This window comes from Aplidium turbinatum, chromosome 6 (assembly GCF_918807975.1).
Source record: "Aplidium turbinatum chromosome 6, kaAplTurb1.1, whole genome shotgun sequence".
Taxonomy (NCBI): domain Eukaryota; kingdom Metazoa; phylum Chordata; class Ascidiacea; order Aplousobranchia; family Polyclinidae; genus Aplidium; species Aplidium turbinatum.
This window is the reverse complement of record NC_137477.1, coordinates 20,879,765-20,900,799: the sequence shown is the minus strand read 5'-3', so window position 1 is coordinate 20,900,799 and position 21,035 is coordinate 20,879,765. Positions and strand designations below refer to the sequence as shown.

Here is a 21,035-nt window from a genome sequence, read left to right as displayed (position 1 = left end):
TTAATAATATTAATAAAATACTAAACAACAATAGACTTTTTGCACATTCAAAATCACCAGAGCGTGACGTTTGAGTTACGTGGAGTCCGAGGGTGAAGAATCACTTGTTTACTACAGTTTATGAAGGCGTTTCTTGTTATTGCAAGCAAGCGTGAAGTCGTTGGCAGGTGAAAGTAAATTTTTTGTGTTTATGAATTGTTGTAGGTTATCGGTACACTTCAGTTCTTGTTCGTTTTAATCATAGTGTTGGCTAACAGACTAGGAAAGGCAATTTAAGACGGCCATTGTGGAGCGTGTGCATTTTGACCGGGAATTATGGTCCACGTCAATGGTACCTTGTCTTGCAACATTTTATTTTGATTCTGCATAACAGATGCAACAAACCAACCACACTTCATTGATGATACTAAGCATAGTCACTGGTATTTTCTTGTCGAAGATGTGAAATTGACAATTTTTTTTATAGCCCTCTCTACATGAATGCGATGGCGTGCAATACTTCGTGTATTCAACACTTCGTCTTCACTCATTTGAGTCCTTCTACCTAGGAACGGTGGGATATTCAAATGTAGACCAATATCAGGTAAGTCTTTTTCTATGAGAAACCCTTTATCGGCCATAACAGCATCATTGAAGTGCAGTTCATTAGCAGCTATTTTCTGCTTCAAAAAGTGAAAAAATCCACTCCTCTGACATATTTCTGTGTCACTCACATTACCAGTGTACAACTGACAACTGAGATACAAACATAATACTCCCATTGTCCTATTTGGATCAACTCCCACTATTGCCCTTGCAGTGTGTACTTTTATAGTTCGAGTACGTTTGCGATTGACGGTGAAGTGAGGATGGTGTTTCAAGACGTAGGATACTTCAGTGCAGTTGATGATGATCATGGTGCTTGGGTAGTCCTTTTTGAAGTCTGGCTTCATGGCTGCTATGATAACATCACGATGAGGGAATATGTTCAAACTAATCAACCTTATAAATACATGAGATGCATTCATGAATGAAAAATACGGTGTACAGTACAGATGCAGAACTAATAGGCTACCAAACCTTGTGCTTAAGTCTGTATAAAACAAACCCAGGCGAAGCTTCATCAACACCAACAAAACTTCATCTTCCACCGCTAATCTATGTAGATGCAGTGCTCCTGTAGCATTTTGAGGTATTTCGAAAGTAGCATCGTCATCAAGTTCTGCATCAACATCTTGATTTGCACGCTTAGCTTTTGAAGCTGTATAATACAGGGAATTCTTCCTATCTTTGCCTGGCAAGGTCGCTTCCAGTACAGCAAAGAACTGGTCGAAGGTTACACTTCTGTAGCCTAAGTCTACAACTTAAAATCCTTTAATTTTCTGGCAAATTATACTGAAACACTGATACACGCCTGTAAAGACCACAAAACAACAGCTCAAGCAAACGTTAAACAATTTATTCGCCTGCAAACAACGCCACTAACCCTAGCGCACAGCATTGCAAACAGCGACGAGTCGTTCACGACTCCAACGTCACGCTCTGTTGGTTTGTTATGCAAAAGGTGTATTGCTAATGCTAAAGAAGATAAACAACAATTGGGTTTGGACGGTATGTGAGAAGGGGAATTCCCGGAATTTAAATGCTTTTCGACTTTCGAATGATTGAAAGGATCTTTATCCTATGATTGATTGAATCTTCATCCTCGAACTGGGAAAGCTTCTTGAAGAGTTTAATCCAGGCAGTTTCGCATACTTGTAGAAGCTTTGAATCACTGACGCAGGCCCGGTCGCAAATTTTTTTTCTCACGAGATTTCTGTCTCATTGATTTTAGTCACTCTAAAAGTAAGATTTTCCGAAAGTGTTTTGAGAGATTGGTTGATTCAGATTGCGAAATAACTATTTACCAATAAAATTCTGCAAAAATAATAAAATATAAGCTTTCCCTAACCCTACTTGTTTTGTTTTGAAAAGCTCTTGTGCACTGTTCCGGACAATTTTTAAATCAAAAGTCACATAAAACCGTTCAGGTCTACTGAATCTTGGCGTCTGACATAATGGACTATTGCTAGAAATTAGCAAAGATTGCATCACCTCTGGTCACACCTGGACCTGTTGAAACATTACATCATCGTTAAATCTTGAATTACGAGATATGGTGTAAGCCAAAGCCAACAGGTGTTGGAAACTTGGAATAGCTTCATAATGCTTTTCATTATTACGTCACAGAAACTGCTTACGTGCGTTTGAAATATTGCAATCTATTCTCGTCATTTTAAAATTGTTGCTTGAAAAGTTGGTTGCATATTTAACTGTTTTGCTTAGTGCTTGCCAGCTGGACGAAATTTCCGTCTTTATCTCAGTAATTTGTATTGTAGTGACAAGTTTTAGTGGTGTAGGCTACGGTGTTGCGTCGCAATTTCGACAACCTTGAGGCTGTTTTTACAGAAATACAATTTTTGAATAGACGTTTTCAGAAGAGTGTTTTTTTTTCGGTCATTGCATACAGACGAACGGATCCGGGAATCTTATGTTACAATTTTCCCACGAAGAGATTGTAGTTTACCGTTGTGACCATGCACCGCAAAAATTAATTTAAAGAAAAAAAAAAAGTTTGACTTCGACGGGCGTCGAACCCTCGTTCTCACGATCACTAGGAAGAGGATGAAACCACTGAACCAAATGTGCCAACGAGTAAATGTTGCATTCACACGGTTTTAATACAATCTTTTACCAAAATATGTAAATGAGACAGAAATCTCGTGGGAAAAATTTTCGCTGCCCGGTCACCGAGATTGACAGAGCGAAGTGAATCCCTGAGCGAAGTTTCCGATTGTTGAAGTCTTGTTGCCAGGGAATTATTCCATCCGTTAGATGCCGCTAAATGGAGAGCATTCCTTGATGTGCGTTGCTCAAGCGCACACCCCGAGAGTCGAACCAGCGCCGCTTGAGTTTGAAGCTTCTTCGTTCCAGAAGTAACGCACTAACCAAGTGAGTTATCGGAGCGGACTAAATCTGAGAAAGCCTCTTGATAAGCTTGATCAATTGATCATGCAGTTGGTTGATCTTGTACTTCCTTTGTTTGAAAAATCGAGCGCTTATCCAACCAAGTTCTCGGGTGATATACCGTAGCTTACAAAACTTTTTAGAGGTTCAAGTAGGCTACCGTACCGGGAAATCATACGCAATTAAGGTTTTTAATTGATTGATTATTATTATAGGAATCTTTATCCTCGGACTGAGAAGTTGTCTTGGAGAGCTTAATCTTGGCAGTTTCGCAAACTTGTAGAAACTTTGAAATACGGTAGGCTACTGACTTGGATTGGTGCTTCCTATGTTTTGTGACATTTAGTTTTGTATTTGGTGAAATGTTTGTTAATTTATTTTATTTTCGTTTATTTTATTATGGAATAAACCTTTGGTAGCCTATATTAAAATGTAGCCTAATCAATGTTTCAAACTCCCGTAAATCTGCAACCTTTCCAAGTTTTGTAGTCTTTCTTCAATACAAATTTCTTAAATTAGAGGCCAATAAAGCCCAAAATAAAAAATGTAAATTGAAAAATCCAGGTCGTAAACTCTGGGTAAACCGGAGTTACATTGAACGCTTTTTGATTTCAAAATGAAGTGCATCAGCGGTTTCTTAACCTATCCGCGCTAAATTGCAATATGTTAGGGGGACCAACTAGGTCTCGAAATAGCACAAACAACATTCAGTTTTAATTTCAATCTTAACCGCTTTTTTTGAAAAATTGTCGGTGTTCAAAGTAACCCTGTACTCGGGGTTACTTTGAACAGACGTGAATTGTTAACGTTTGTTCAAATTTGGCTGTATATGAGGTTACTTTAAACACATTGAAAGTTTTAAAAAAATCTTTTTGATATCGGTATTCCCGACAATTTGTTCACCAAATCAAACGTCATATAAAAACCGTTATGGTCTACTTAACCTAGCTGGCATCTTACGTCATGGAAATTGCTAGAAAATGTCCAAATATTGCACCATCGTTCGTAAGACCTTATGAAATATTGCATTAGCCGCTTGAACACCTGTTTGAATGACTTCATAATTGTCTTTCATTATTGCGTCACAGTTACTGTCTACGTGCATTTGAGATATCGCAAATTATTCTAGTCATTCGTAAATTGTTTGTTGGAAGTCAGTCGCAAATTTAACTGTTTGCTTGGTGCTTGCTAGCTGGACAAATTTTCCGTCTTTTATCCAAGTAATCTGTTCTGTAGTGACAGTTTTAGAGGCGTACGGTGTTGCGTCCCATTTTCGATAGCCGCGGGCTAATTTTACAGGAATACACTTTTGAATAGACGTTTCAAAAGAGTGTTTATTTTTCGGTCATTACATGCAGACGAACGGATTTGGGAATCTTATGTTACAATTTTCCCACGAAGAGATTATGGTTTACCGCTGTGACCAATCGGTACTGTAGTATATTGACAATAAGCAACATATTTTACTGAAGAGAACATATTTACACAAACTGGTACACGAATTGGCAATAGCAATTATGATGCTACAGGAAAACAAGAAATATGGTTCAAAACAGTTCATATCAGCATCGGTTTTGTAACTACTTGCCCCACATGTATTCTAAGTCAAGAAATCGAAGAATATTTCTGTTATTGAGAGGAATAGGTTTGGGCTGTACTTTGACAACATCATCCCACTCATAGAGCATCTCATCTTTGGTTTGGGGCCATCTCCATCCGTTTCGATTGCACTTTGTCAATGTTGATACCACCGCTCCTTCGCTCTCAACACTTGTCACTTTACCGGGGAAATGTTGCCCTTCGTATTCAACAATTAGCCTATGTACACTAAAGTTGCAATATCTTTTTTATTAGATCTTTCTGCTTCATTTTCTTCAATATCACCATCAGAAACCATATCATCATCTGATGAAGCACCATCTTCTATGCTTTCGTCCTCATACGACTCATCGCTTTCCGATTCATCTTCACCGTCTGTACCGGTAACTGCAATTGCACTTTTAGATGTGCCTGCAAAAATATTTATTCAGAGCAGCAGTGCAACGAAATCGTAGCTTTTTGCAAATGATAATGAAGTTGTTAATGATGTGCTTTCATAGTAGAAATATTTTAGACACCAATACCAGTAGGCCTACTGGTAGGCTACATAAAATTAAGTTATTTAACCTTTGCAATAAGACTAAAAAAAACAGAGGGTTCTAGAAATAAAAGAATGGTTACCGGTATGTGCTCTGATGCTCACCTGCTTCTGCTATCTCATCACATGTGATGCCTTTCCCTGGAATGACATTGATCTTCTTTCTTCTCTTCTTTGGTCTGTCCTCATCCACACCCACATCACTCTGAGCACTCCAAGAACTGCATCTGACACTCTGCGAGCTGTGTCGGTACCGGTACTGGCATCGCCATTTTCATTCAAATCATAATCTGGAAGCTGTTCCAACACTTTTTGCGGATCGAAAGGATGAATACAGCATTCGAAATCCTCTTTTGACGTTCAAAGTAACCCCAGGATACTGTTCAAAGTAACCCCATCTAGTACCTATATGACCCAAGCTTTCCAAAACTACTACAAAAAAACTCGACATGCATATTGATATAACTTGCTTATGACTTACCCTGCAATTGAGTAGAAGGTCTTGCCCAAAAGCGTTCGTCGTCGTCTGAGCTGCCCAAAAGCGTTAAAACCACTCAGACACACAGTGAAGTATTTTTACCTTGCTAAAACTGATTATTTTCCTCAAAATCGAGGATGAAAGCAGAATAGTCTCAAATCAGCAGCATTCTTCTTTGTATTCGAACAGAAAGCGTTTTCAGAAATAGTTTACCAAACACTATTTACAAATTGACTGCTAAACAGAAAAATAAAACAAGCAAAGATACGTTTTTAGGTAAACATAAAATGAACAAACAAAATAAAAAAAAATTGTTCAAAGTTACCCTGGCGTTCAAAGTAGCCCCGGTTTACGGTAACTCAGTGGTTACGCGCTGACTCAAGATGATGCGGCGCTGATTCGGCTCTCGTGGCTTGCCCTTGAGCAACGCATATCAGGACTGCTCTCCATTTGTCGTCGTGTGAGCCTCTGGGACTGAGGTTCTATCCTTTTACCACCCCAGATTCACAATGTTTGCTCTCCATTCAGCGGTAGGCCTACCTAGTACAGTAGATGGAATAATTTCCCCGGCAACAACACTTCAACAATCGGAAACTTTACTCTGTCGATCTCCGTCAAAAGCCATGCCTCAAAAGCCTCTATAAGTATGCGAAAAAACAGGAATAACCTATCAAGGCTTTGTCAGTCCAAGGATAAAGATTCAAAACCAACAAAATTTCAGGGCTCTCAGCCCCTGTACGAGCTTAGTAATTAGATGACCACTTGTGGTTTTTCGTTGCCAACCTGATTGTCCCATGTTTTAATTTAATATTACACAATTTGCCTATTGTTTAAAATTTCATTTACTCGATTAAATGAGACTATTGAAACAAATGAATGAATTGATGATTGCACTTTGAATCTGAACCTTGGTGATCCTTCTCACAAAGGCGACGTTTTTACCACTAGCGGTGATAAAATATTCTATGCAACAATGCTGCGTAGCCAGGAGCAAGCCGCAGGCTAATTGATATTTTCTTGCTGGCTTTTGCCTAGGATATCCTCTGTTTCGGTTCTTAACCCAGGGATATCTAGAGAAGGGGATATGAAGGCTTTTAATACGTCTGACAATAGAAGGGCTTCTGTTTATCGTAAATAATCTGTGTTTACCGTAAACTGACAATTTGCACTGTTAGTAGTTTAATTACTCTTGTTATGATAACCTGCATTGCGCTATCAGCATCAAGCCTGGATACTCACTGCACGCTCATGGTTACTTGTTAATTCAACTACCCGTTTATTTGCTTTAAAAAAAACCAGCTCAGTGGCCGAGTGGTTTCGCCTTCGGCTCTGGTGCTGGTAGATCTGAGATCGATTCCAGGTCGGGTCAAACCGAAGACTTTAAAAACGGTACCGATTGTGTTCTATCCTGCGTAGCGCAGTGAGAATGAGTCGGGTGATAATGTGATAACATCGTAAACCTGATACAAATTAAAAATGAGCCCTGTCGCTAAAAGACCTTAGCTGTTGTAGAGCGACAATAAATAAAACCATAACATTTTCATGTGCATAAAGCAAGACATATTCTTTTAGTTTGCAAAGATTTAATGATTTTATTGTAAAAATTAAATTGCTGAGAATCGTTACAAGTTGGTGAAGTTTAAGTTATCACAAGATAAAGCTAGTACCTATTTTGTGCTACTGTTTAATTGATTCGTGTAGATGTATGATCGTGCTTTCCAACGATGGCAAAATTGTTAAAATCCGAGCAGAAACGAGAAAACTACAGCAAGTTTAGTGGAAGCACTATTTACCGATCACAACAAACAGGGGGTGGCTTATACTGAATAAGGATCGATTCGCCTTTACAATGCATTGGAAAAAAGTGTCGCTGAGCGGCTACGTTTGAACGACGATTGCCCGTTTTGTAGATAAGATAGTGAAACTTTCCAGGTGCATAAAGCAAGACATACTCTTTGCAGTTGCGTTAGATTGGTACTTTTATTGTAAAAATTAAAATGCGAGCTGAACTTAGATAGCTACAACACATTTAGTTGCAAACGTTTCATAATTTTATTTTTAAAGTTTAATTGGGTAAATTTTTAGCTGAATTGATGCAATTTGGTAAATTTTATGTCATTCTAGGTAGTTATATTCAACACTCGACGTTGGTTTAATGTTTTTATTGTAAAAACACAGTAAAATTGTTAAAAAATCCATATCCATTCCGCTTTATCACCTTCATTCCGCCGCTTTTCAGCCTCCTTTTTTTCACCCCTTATGTAGTAGTTGCGTCCGTTTTGTGACGTCATGTTGACTAGGGTGGCGGATTCTATACTTGCACCCATTTTTCACCCCTTATGTAGTAGTTGCGTCCGTTTTGTGACGTCATGTTGACTAGGGTGGCGGATTCTATACTTGCACCCATTATTATTATTATTTGCTTTAAATCTGGCCTACTGCAAAGACTTTGTTAAGAAAAACAGCTAACTTGTGACTTTTCAACTGTCTTTTTAAACAAGTATTTTTTAAATATGCTCTATGTAACATTTACTAACTGTCATATGTAACTGACTGTACCAGTTGCACAACAAAACTTTCTGCAATTGTGAAAAGAACTGCATGTTTTACGCACTACAAACTACCGCCCTGGTAGTGTCATAAGAATAAGGCAATTGCTGTGAGCCTTCGCATCCCTTTCTTTAGATATCCCTGTCTTAACCTCTCTCATTAGGACCTGCAAAGTTTGGTGCTCTTCCACAAGACGCCCTGTTGGTCAACCAGACAAAATGATGACGTCGCACACATTGGAATGGACTATTATGAAGGAGGAAGTGCGGGGTGGAAATGCAAAGAAACACACCAGAAGGAAATTGTCTCCCATTTATTGATTTGTTGTTCAATTTAAAGAAATTTGCAATCGTTGAAAAGCACAAGCATAGATCTAACTAACTAAGTTAATACCAAGTCCCAAAATACTACTAGCTCCATCTGGTGGCCACCTAAACTTGACCAAATTCAAACCATTATCAAAAGTTTATTTGCAATGATAAAAACATTAAACGACAACCAATTAAAAGAACATGTTACTGTTTATTGAAGTGCTAACTTTCATTTTTATATCTTATTCAATATGCGCGCAATCGTTGTTCGAAGACAGCCCCCAACGAAGCTTTTGCCCAATGCATTTCAATGGCGAATCGATCGTCTTCCAGTTCACGCCCTGCCTGATCACGATTCTTCTTCTTGCGTTTGAGATCACGATAATTAATTGTCTCCCATTTATTCATTTCTTGCTCAATTTTAACAGATTTGCTATTGTTGAAAAGCACAAGCATAGATCTAACCAACTAAGTTATTATCAAGTCCCAAAATACTACTAGCTCCATCTGGTGGCCACTTAAACTTGACCAAATTCAAACCATTATCAAAAGTTTATTTGCAATGATAAACACATTAAACGACAACCAATTAAAAGAACATGTTACTGTTTATTGAAGTGCTAACTTTCATTTTTATATCTTATTCAATATGCGCGCAATCGTTGTTCGAAGACAGCCCCCCAACGAAGCTTTTGCCCAATGCATTTCAATGGCGAATCGATCGTCTTCCAGTTCACGCCCTGCATGTTCACGATAATTAATTGTCTCCCATTTATTCATTTCTTGCTCAATTTCAACAGATTTGCTATCGTTGAAAAGCACAAGCATAGATCTAACCAACTAAGTTAATACCAAGTCCCAAAAAATACTACTAGCTCCATCTGGTGGCCACCTAAACTTGACCAAATTCAAACCATTATCAAAAGTTTATTTGCAATGATAAAAACATTAAACGACAACCAATTAAAAGAACATGTTACTGTTTATTGAAGTGCTAACTTTCATTTTTATACCTCATTTAATATACGAGCAATCGTTGTTCGAAGACAGCCCCCCAACGAAGCTTTTGCACAATGCATTTCAATGGCGAATCGATCGTCTTCCAGTTCACGCCATGCATGTTCACGATAATTAATTGTCTCCCATTTATTCATTTCTTGCTCAATTTCAACAGATTTGCTATCGTTGAAAAGCACAAGCATAGATCTAACCAACTAAATTAATACCAAGTCCCAAAAAATACTACTAGCTCCATCTGGTGGCCACCTAAACTTGACCAAATTCAAACCATTATCAAAAGTTTATTTGCAATGATAAAAACATTAAACGACAACCAATTAAAAGAACATGTTACTGGTTATTGAAGGGCTAACTTTCATTTTTATACTTTGTTTAATGCATGAGCAATCGTTGTTCGAAGACAGCCTCCCAACGAAGCTTTTGCACAATGCATTTCAATGACGAATCGATCGTCTGTCTGGATTCACATTGCGTGATCGCGATAATTAATTGTCTCCCATTTATATAGAAAAAATGCTAAAGTCATAGAAAGGATTAGGATCAGGCACACAAATAGCCTAATTGGTGGTGTAATGGCTTGTCCGAATCAAGTAATGTAACAAACACTGATCAATAGGAAAGCGATGTGTGCTCTAGAGCGGTGTAGAACTTTGATCCTTTGAGAGGTCGTGGAAGAATTGTTGTCACTCGGCCCGCAGTCGACATCAACTGGAAAAGCTCGGTTGAGGAAGCAAGTGATGTCAGCTCTAAGTGCAGGAGTCAGAAAATTGTTCCTATTTGGATGGAGAAACCTCTGCAAATAATAAAAAGCAACAACAACCAGCGAGACAGTGGGTGCGGATACTTATGTTTTGTTCAATGCTTAGCCAAGAAATTTTTTCACAACACTTAGGCTAAGCCTAATAAACCTAGGCTTAAATATGGATCAAAGGTAGGTAACGAAACCGTAATGAAATGACTTGGGCTTGCATTCTCGTGTTCTTTCAATACCACACAAAGTCTTTTTCCTAAAGGCATCCGTGTGGCCGTGTGTGTAAACAAAATGATTCATAACTTAGGTCCAAACCTTAAACGTTGACACACAAAAATCACGTTACAAATGTAAGTTAAAAAAATTATTTTGTTTCATCTAACATTGCACTTTTGTTAGCCTAGTTTGTTTGTTATAGAATAAATATCACAAAGTATGTGGGCAGCAACCAGGGGCGCCGGAAGCGGAGGGACGGGGGGGGGGGCAATGGTGCCCTTTTAAAGTCATGTTAGCTACTGCACATTTTGCAATATAACAATTTCTGCTATTCGCTTTTAGCCTAATTATAATCTTTCATTTTTGCCTCAAAATAATATTTACGGCACAAAATTTTGCAACACAGTACAGGCCTTAAAACTCGTTTTTTTTCGACAGCCATCGTGGCCTAACGGGAGCTCCTTCTCGGCGGCCAAATCTGTGTGCTTGGAGGCCAAAATACAAAATAAAAATAACGATAGCACAAGTAAATAGAATTAAACTTGCAACAATGCTAAAATGATCACTTAGCGTTGTTGAAGTCTGGGCCTGGGCGACGTCCTAAAATAGAATCGCTGCACCACGCAATAACTGCTTTATCGGGATTGTAATCCAGTACTATTCAAACGACACTCGCACGAGTGTCTCCAATGTGGCTGATTTTATAAAAGTTCGCTACTCCCCTAGAATTCTTTTTAGCAACGAAAAACAACGTTCGACATGTGTTGACGATGACGGCAAGGTAATAAAATAAGTATTTTAATGATTAAAACATTACTTGTAGGCTTTAACTGCCCTTTATCAGAACTGACGATGCACTAGCAAGTGCGAAATATTTTTTCTGTTAAATCCACTGACATCTGATCCTGTGGCCTTAGCAATTGAGGTTTTAGCTATTTCAATGATGTACATTACTAAAAGAAGCATAATTTTTGCAAAATATGATCAAAAAATGTTTTCCCATTGACGTCAACTAACTTTGTTCTCCTTTTTAACAACGGTTCAATGTCCGACAACATCGAATCGACATAAAAACGACAATATTGCCAGCCGATGTAAATTAGCAATTCGGATTAAGACTTTGTTAAAATAAACGTCGGGAATTACAAACAAGACTTACAGCGCTGCCGATCGCAGATGGATATTCCATCAATAACAAATATTCACCACACAATGCAACAGTGGCGATTATGACGCGCTGATCTAACTTTGCGTCACTCTTTGATACTGCATGTTTTCGACATTTAATCCACGATCATTGTATTGCGAAATTAAATAATTGGCTAGGAGAGACCGGCGGCCAAACTTGGCCGATTGAGAAGGTAGCACCTGCGGTTCATTCAAGCACTACGTAGCGGCCATGGCCGCAGGCTGCTTTAAGGCTTGACAGTAGGTTACATCATTATAAAATAGCATGATGCCCTTCTTTGTATACCGGACACTTGTAGGCTATCATTACTCAATACATAGTGAGCTGATATGGTCATTATCGCTATGTCTTATCTTAAAACTTGAAAAAAAATTGGCCTTTTAGTAAACAAAAGTGCTCTTTTTTCGTAATCTTGCCCCCCCAGTCAAAAATCGTTCCGGCGCCCCTGGCAGCAACTGTTTTTTATCATTAGGTAGCCCTGAAAAGGGCTGTTTTTTTGGCAAATGGACGATGTGGCGGCTACAGTAAGGGGTAGGACTCCCTTATGGCGCGGAGAACTTCCGGAAAATGTCGTCCCCGTGGAAACTGATGTCGCCACATAAATTCATCAAGATACCCAGGTATCATGTGCCTTGTGGTGCCACCCATTCTTTTAAATTTCCGTTTACAATTCAGCCACAGGTTTTCAATGTGGTTCGTATGAACCCCTGTGGCCGAAACATAATGATGGTGATGGTTGTCCGTTTGGTGGCGATATCCAAGATCTAAAAAAATACGAAAGCAACTTTAAATAAATTTCAGCGTAAAATGCTTGCTGCAACGGTTTCCAAATAGAAATAACAAAAACATGTTAAATTGGTAAATTTATTTTTAGTGGATGCATAATAATTCTTTTGACATGAGCCATCGTGCGTTTTGAAAAGGAGCTGTGCAGTTTAGTGGCGAGGTCAGTTAATTGTTTTTTCTTATCCCAAAGTAACTTTAATGGGTTAACTGTTGTCAACAGTTTCTACACTATGAATAAGTTGTATCAAGTGGGACCTGGCATGACAGTTTAAGCCATATGGTTGGGTCTGATGCTATCACAACAGAAAAGTACACATTGTACTGTGATATGTCTTCAGACAAGCTAAACACAAACTGGTGGTTAAATGAGCAATGGGACTGTGCAAGCAATCATTTAATTGGTTGTCGTTTAATGTTTTTATCATTGCAAATAAACTTTTGATAATGGTTTGAATTTGGTCAAGTTTAAGTGGCCACCAGATGGAGCTAGTAGTATTTTGGGACTTGGTAATAACTTAGTTGGTTAGATCTATGCTTGTGCTTTTCAACAATAGCAAATCTGTTAAAATTGAGCAAGAAATGAATAAATGGGAGACAATTAATTATCGTGATCTCAAACGCAAGAAGAAGAATCGTGATCAGGCAGGGCGTGAACTGGAAGACGATCGATTCGCCATTGAAATGCATTGGGCAAAAGCTTCGTTGGGGGCTGTCTTCGAACAACGATTGCGCGCATATTGAATGAGATATAAAAATGAAAGTTAGCACTTCAATAAACAGTAACATGTTCTTTTAATTGGTTGTCGTTTAATGTGTTTATCATTGCAAATAAACTTTTGATAATGGTTTGAATTTGGTCAAGTTTAAGTGGCCACCAGATGGAGCTAGTAGTATTTTGGGACTTGGTATTAACTTAGTTGGTTAGATCTATGCTTGTGCTTTTCAACGATAGCAAATCTGTTGAAATTGAGCAAGAAATGAATAAATGGGAGACAATTAATTGTCGTGATCACGCAGGGCGTGAACTGGAAGACGATCGATTCGCCATTGAAATGCATTGGGCAAAAGCTTCGTTGGGGGGCTGTCTTCGAACAACGATTGCGCGCATATTGAATAAGATATAAAAATGAAAGTTAGCACTTCAATAAACAGTAACATGTTCTTTTAATTGGTTGTCGTTTAATGTGTTTATCATTGCAAATAAACTTTTGATAATGGTTTGAATTTGGTCAAGTTTAAGTGGCCACCAGATGGAGCTAGTAGTATTTTGGGACTTGGTAATAACTTAGTTGGTTAGATCTATGCTTGTGCTTTTCAACAATAGCAAATCTGTTAAAATTGAGCAAGAAATGAATAAATGGGAGACAATTAATTATCGTGATCTCAAACGCAAGAAGAAGAATCGTGATCAGGCAGGGCGTGAACTGGAAGACGATCGATTCGCCATTGAAATGCATTGGGCAAAAGCTTCGTTGGGGGCTGTCTTCGAACAACGATTGCGCGCATATTGAATGAGATATAAAAATGAAAGTTAGCACTTCAATAAACAGTAACATGTTCTTTTAATTGGTTGTCGTTTAATGTGTTTATCATTGCAAATAAACTTTTGATAATGGTTTGAATTTGGTCAAGTTTAGGTGGCCACCAGATGGAGCTAGTAGTATTTTGGGACTTGGTATTAACTTAGTTGGTTAGATCTATGCTTGTGCTTTTCAACGATAGCAAAGCTGTTGAAATTGAGCAAGAAATGAATAAATGGGAGACAATTAATTGTCGTGATCACGCAGGGCGTGAACTGGAAGACGATCGATTCGCCATTGAAATGCATTGGGCAAAAGCTTCGTTGGGGGGCTGTCTTCGAACAACGATTGCTCATATATTAAATAAAGTATAAAAATGAAAGTTAGCCCTTCAATAAACAGTAACATGTTCTTTTAATTGGTTGTCGTTTAATGTGTTTATCATTGCAAATAAACTTTTGATAATGGTTTGAATTTGGTCAAGTTTAGGTGGCCACCAGATGGAGCTAGTAGTATTTTGGGACTTGGTATTAACTTAGTTGGTTAGATCTATGCTTGTGCTTTTGAACGATAGCAAAGCTGTTGAAATTGAGCAAGAAATGAATAAATGGGAGACAATTAATTGTCGTGATCACGCAGGGCGTGAACTGGAAGACGATCGATTCGCCATTGAAATGCATTGGGCAAAAGCTTCGTTGGGGGGCTGTCTTCGAACAACGATTGCGCGCATATTGAATAAGATATAAAAATGAAAGTTAGCACTTCAATAAACAGTAACATGTTCTTTTAATTGGTGGTCGTTTAATGTTTTTATCACTGCAAATAAACTTTTGATAATGGTTTGAATTTAGTCAAGTTTAGGTGGCCACCAGATGGAGCTAGTAGTATTTTGGGACTTGGTATTAACTTAGTTGGTTAGATCTATGCTTGTGCTTTTCAACGATAGCAAATCTGTTGAAATTGAGCAAGAAATGAATAAATGGGAGACAATTAATTATCGTGAACATGCAGGGCGTGAACTGGAAGACGATCGATTCGCCATTGAAATGCATTGGGCAAAAGCTTCGTTGGGGGGCTGTCTTCGAACAACGATTGCGCGCATATTGAATAAGATATAAAAATGAAAGTTAGCACTTCAATAAACAGTAACATGTTCTTTTAATTGGTTGTCGTTTAATGTGTTTATCATTGCAAATAAACTTTTGATAATGGTTTGAATTTGGTCAAGTTTAAGTGGCCACCAGATGGAGCTAGTAGTATTTTGGGACTTGGTAATAACTTAGTTGGTTAGATCTATGCTTGTGCTTTTCAACAATAGCAAATCTGTTAAAATTGAGCAAGAAATGAATAAATGGGAGACAATTAATTATCGTGATCTCAAACGCAAGAAGAAGAATCGTGATCAGGCAGGGCGTGAACTGGAAGACGATCGATTCGCCATTGAAATGCATTGGGCAAAAGCTTCGTTGGGGGCTGTCTTCGAACAACGATTGCGCGCATATTGAATAAGATATAAAAATGAAAGTTAGCACTTCAATAAACAGTAACATGTTCTTTTAATTGGTTGTCGTTTAATGTTTTTATCATTGCAAATAAACTTTTGATAATGGTTTGAATTTGGTCAAGTTTAGGTGGCCACCAGATGGAGCTAGTAGTATTTTGGGACTTGGTATTAACTTAGTTAGTTAGATCTATGCTTGTGCTTTTCAACGATTGCAAATTTCATTAAATTGAACAACAAATCAATAAATGGGAGACAATTTCCTTCTGGTGTGTTTCATTGCATTTCCACCCCGCACCTCCTCCTTCATAATAGTCCATTCCAATGTGTGCGACGTCATCATTTTGTCTGGTTGACCAACAGGGCGTCTTGTGGAAGAGCACCCAAAGTTTTATTTGCGTCGTAAACCTTTGATTTGTTTACATTTACGAGCAAGCTTAAGGAATTTTGTATCAACATATTTGAGTAGCTTGCATGTTTGGTTAAGAACATGTCTTCATTTTTTCACATTTAAGACAAATATAGGCTAAGAAAAACATTGCCTACAGTTTGGTTTGGATGTATCTCCCTACTAGGCTTACGTTTATATACATGCGTGGCTGTTTTAAGTAACATAACTCACATTGAGTTGTAGGAAAAGTGTGAATAGATTTTCATTTTATCTTCATAAGTCGCTACATGCTGTCGCTCTGTTGCGCATAAATTTTAAGAAATGACAGCATTTAAACCAACCATTTGAAATTGATATATGTCATACAGTACCTTCATTGCAATACAGTACAATTTTGAAATAAGACAATGCCATTAAAGGCATAGGCTACTAATTACTAAATGAAATTTTCAAATGGGAATTAAGCATTAAAATGCGTAAACTGAACATTCAAGAATACATTTCAAAAAGAATTATCGAAAAAAAAATTGTTTTCAATGACACTGGCAAGGCCCAAAGTCCAATGTTTCATTTATTTTTTTCAAAATGACCAAAAAGTGCAAACACTGCTCGAGAATACGTCACTATCGACAGTAATAACAAAAGCCACGTTACTACTTCTGATGTTTCAACATCAGATCTGATGTTTTGAGCAAACTGTCTGATGTTTTGATGATGAAATCTGCTGTTTTGATGTACATACATACCGTACATAGCCTACAGTTAAATCGCTTGCAGTAACAACTATTGCGCGATCAACTGATTGTTCGCCTATAGTGACATAGACTGTACATACAGTGTACAATCGCACGCTTTGCTGCTCACGCCCATTCTCGTTTTGAAAGCTCTGACAAAAGCGAGTGCGGAATGCTGATCAGACCGCAATGGGGCAAAATTTTATTGAAAATCGTTTTATGGTAGCATGTTAAACACAAAGAACGTGTACAATCGCCAAGTCAGGTTTTTCCTTTAATATCCCTTTAAAAACTGGCACTACAGAGAGGTAGGATATATCTGAACGCTAGGTAACATTTCTAGCAACATTTTTCTTGTATTTCTCTTGGAGTGAAAAGGCATTGCAGGTGGAGTGAAAAACACAAGTCTTAAAATATGTAGCAGACTTATCTATATTTAACATTATTCTAGGCTTATGTTAGGCTGTGTCTACTAGAAAGTTTGAATTTTATTAAAGTTCTTGGTTTAACCACTTTGTTTCTGCTTTTAGATTTTGTTATAAAAATTGGAATGTTTACATGCCTACAATGGAAAGAAATACAGTGAATATTGAAGACATTTCTGGGTTAATAAAGCAGCTAAAGGCACGCATGAAAAAAGAAGGTGGTGCGAGTAATGATTTGGAGACTCTAGATAATATATTTCGCAATTATAATTTTGAAGCACTAATCAAGATTTACAAAACTTTTCAATCAGAACATCAATCAACATCCTTAACATCAGTTCACAGTAATGCATGCGACTTGGTAAAATTTGTGCACGAAATAAGTAAAAGATATCCAGACAATGATACTCTTGAAGTATTATCAATTATGTTTGATTCATCTCCTCATTTAATGGCTTTACTGTCTTGCCATGACAAAGTTGCAAACAAAGAATTTGATGTACCTCAGCTGAGCGATATCCCGTTTGACAACCTCAATTTTAACAACAAAGATGGAGAGGAATCAATAAAAGTTGTAAGATTGGTCAAAAGTGATGAACCACTTGGAGCTACAATAGCTGCAGATGGGGTTACAGGCAATATAACAGTTGCTCGAATTTTAAAAGGTGGTGCTGCAGATAGAAGTGGTTTAATTCATATTAATGATGTTTTGGTTGAAATTAATGGGGTTGAAGCAAAAGGCAAAAAGCCTGGAGACCTTATCAAACTTTTAGCAGGATTTAAGGGGCCTTTAACATTTAAACTTATTCCTGGAGAAACTGTAAAAAAAGAAGCTAACCAAAATATGTATGTGAGGTCTCGCTTTACATATATACCTCAAAGTGATAATTTAATTCCTTGTGTTGAAGCAGGGTTGCCATTTTACCCAGGTGATATTCTTTGTGTTGTTTCAAAAGATGATCATTCGTGGTGGCAAGCAACAACAATAGAATCGAGTGAAAAAACATTGCATAGCATAAACAAAGTTGGACTTATCCCTACCATGAAGTTGCAAATAAGGCGAGAAAAACTCCAACGACAGGCAGAGAAAAAATCCACTACAGCGTCACTCAAAGGAAGTAACTTAAGTCTGATGAGTAGTGGAAGGAAGAATGCTTGGAACATGATTCGATCTAGTTTTAGAAGAAAGCGAAACAACACATCTCCACCTCATAGTTTGGACTCTTCAAAACGATTGCCACATTTTCCACCTTATGAGATTGTTGGTCAATATATTCCAAGTGAAAATACTTTCAATGATGTTCAGGTTAAAACATACAGACCAATTGTTCTAGTTGGACCACAAGGTGTAGGAAGAAATGAGTTAAAAGATCGCTTGATTGATTCTAATCCTTCACATTATGGTGTGCCGGTTCCACATACCTCTCGAGCAAAGCATGGAGGTGAAGAAGATGGAAAAGATTACCATTTTGTGACACGTGAGTACATGGAAAATGGAATTAAAGAAAACCGTTTTCTTGAGTATGGAGAATACAAAGGAAATTTATATGGTACAAGTCTTGAGGCTGTTCGCTACGTAATTAAAGCTGGCCAAGTCTGTGTCTTGACACCATACCCGCAAGCTTTAACACTGCTAAGAACCAAAGAATTTAAGTCTTGCATTGTGTTTATTAAACCACCATCTGTTTTGGAAATGGGAAAGCTAGATGGTATTGAAAATTTTCAAAACATGGAAGAAAATGTAGCAATGCTAAGACCAGGAAGATTGCCATTTACAGCTGAAGAAATAAAAAGTTTAGTGAGTCGATCTGAGAAGATGGAATCCATGTATGGACGACTATTTGATACAACAATTACAAATGACAATAGTGATCGTGCATTTATGCAACTAAAAGAGCTATCATTTTCTCTTGAAAATGATCCTCAGTGGGTTCCAATCGATTGGTTATCTTAAGCCTTTTTTCCTGAGTTTAATATTCAACCTTATTTTTGGTGCATCAAAACCGTGTTGTCAAAATTTATGTACTTCAAACTGCTCATCAATTGAATGTGTGCACAGCTGTCTTGATGTTAATAATAGTCCACTGGCAGTCTGAACATTTTTTTCTGGTTACTCCTGCATAGACGAAATTGGTTAATTCTGTAGATCCTATTTGCCAGATATTTTGATGCGATTATTGAATCGATCCTTTTAACCAATTTTATCAAAAAGAGGTTTATTTTAAGCTTGGCATAACATGGCTCTTATGCATTTTCTTTATCAACATATTGGTTAGCATCAAGATACTTTGGCAGCATTTTCGCCTTTAAATATTCGTTTTGTTTGATCTGTGATATCTTTCAATGTGTTTGTGCTGTTTTTGACCATTACTCATATTATTAGTCTTGTTATTCAAATGTGCGGACTTTTTATCGTTCCAAATAGTACAACATTTAAATATTATTCTTTAGTAACTTTTGAAAGTTGCTTCGCACAGAATTGTTGATTTTTTTCACAGAATATTGTTTTGATCTTTCTGTTTAGCAAATGCATTGAGCAACTATTATAATCAATGTTTTCATTCAGTTTATTTTGATCTAAGATCCAACGAAGATGAGTTTTGCAAGTTGTCAACCTAATAAAATAACTGCCTAAGTCATTTTTTTGCAAAAACAAGCTATTTCTACTAAAATGATTGGAAACACAGAGCGGTTGTTTTGACCAGGTCACTTTTTCAGATTGTTCACTACAGAGTATAGAATGCTCAAAAAATTAAATTGCCTAAGTCATGAGATGGACATAGGCAATTTAATTTCTTGCCTAAGTCATTCGATTTTTGACCAGGCAAAATCACTTAGGCAGTTTTTTTATTAGGCTGTCGAAATAATATGTATGCACTTTTTAGAATATAATATGCCATCAGCTATACATGATGCACAAATTTTAGTGCTGCAATGTAAGAACGATTGTGCTGGTGCAGCATAAAGTACCAATCCTCTTTTGATGCACCAAGATCTGACCTGGTTTTATTTTGCATATTTACTCAGCATTGCAATGTATTTTTGCTGATCATTATCATGTTTATTTACATGCTACTTTAAGCAACTGTTTATAATTGAATTAATTGATTAATAGTTTTCAGATTACAATAAAATTTTGATGTAATTTCAATGCAATTGTTACATTGCTAGACATTATATTTACTTTGTTTTGCCATCAAAACTATAGTGCCCTGTATGAGAAAATCTGTATTTGTTAGGCTATGCTTTTTCATTGTGTGCCAACATAAAGTTTGAAACTCGCTTTTCAATGTCATGCTGTTGAAGTATAATGGAAGAATGTTTACTGTATTTCTACTATGGTTAATATCATAACTTCTTCCTTCTGGTATTAATAAAAAGCTAGAAGTAAGTATGAATGAGTAATGGAATTTTCTTTATATATATATATATACCGTACAATATACGTAACATACCAGTAGGCTACCTGCATTGTTTTTATTGAAACCAATTGTTTCACAAACCTTTTGTTTAACTGCCATAAAAATTATCTTTGGAAAAATCTGATACAAAGCATAACATTTATGGTAATTTGTAAAGTTGTGTTTTCTATATTCGTAATTAGACTATGGTATGCTTTAATTTTGCTACAAAGAATGTACGTATTTGCAGTTTCCCTCCAATTCACAATTCAACTAAATGTGTTCTTATAATCAAAACTTACTTGTGAAATTGTGTTAATGTATTTAGGTTTGTTTAGAGCCGATGAAAGCTTTCGCGAGTGATAGATCACAACATGCGTATTTCTCTTTTGGACTCAATCATGCTTTCTACCCATCTTAAATTTGTACATATATTATATATTGTTACTCAATAGCCTCACATGAAAATTATACATGTTTTAAGGACAGCATTTTTATTGTATTTCACTCACTATTTTTGATGTGAGGAAGGGTAGTTAGTTTCTCCTGATTTTTTCAAACTTTGTGTAGCATTTGCTGGGTAAAGTGTTGAAAGATATGTCAGTTTTTATGCGTTGATATGGATTCATCTAAACACTTT

General features: G+C 37.1%; 2 protein-coding genes across 2 annotated transcripts in view; both read left to right on the top strand.

Annotated features, from left to right (window-relative positions):
* The window catches only part of LOC145771977 (uncharacterized), a 228,054-nt gene that overhangs the window by 39,995 nt on the left and 167,024 nt on the right, over positions 1-21,035 (top strand). The window lies entirely within an intron of this gene.
* On the top strand, positions 17,152-18,957 carry LOC145771594 (MAGUK p55 subfamily member 7-like). The gene is made up of 2 exons (XM_082583299.1): positions 17,152-18,703; positions 18,773-18,957. The coding sequence occupies exons 1-2, from the start codon at positions 17,200-17,202 to the stop codon at positions 18,946-18,948; spliced, it is 1,680 nt and encodes a 559-aa protein (XP_082439425.1). The 5' UTR covers positions 17,152-17,199; the 3' UTR covers positions 18,949-18,957.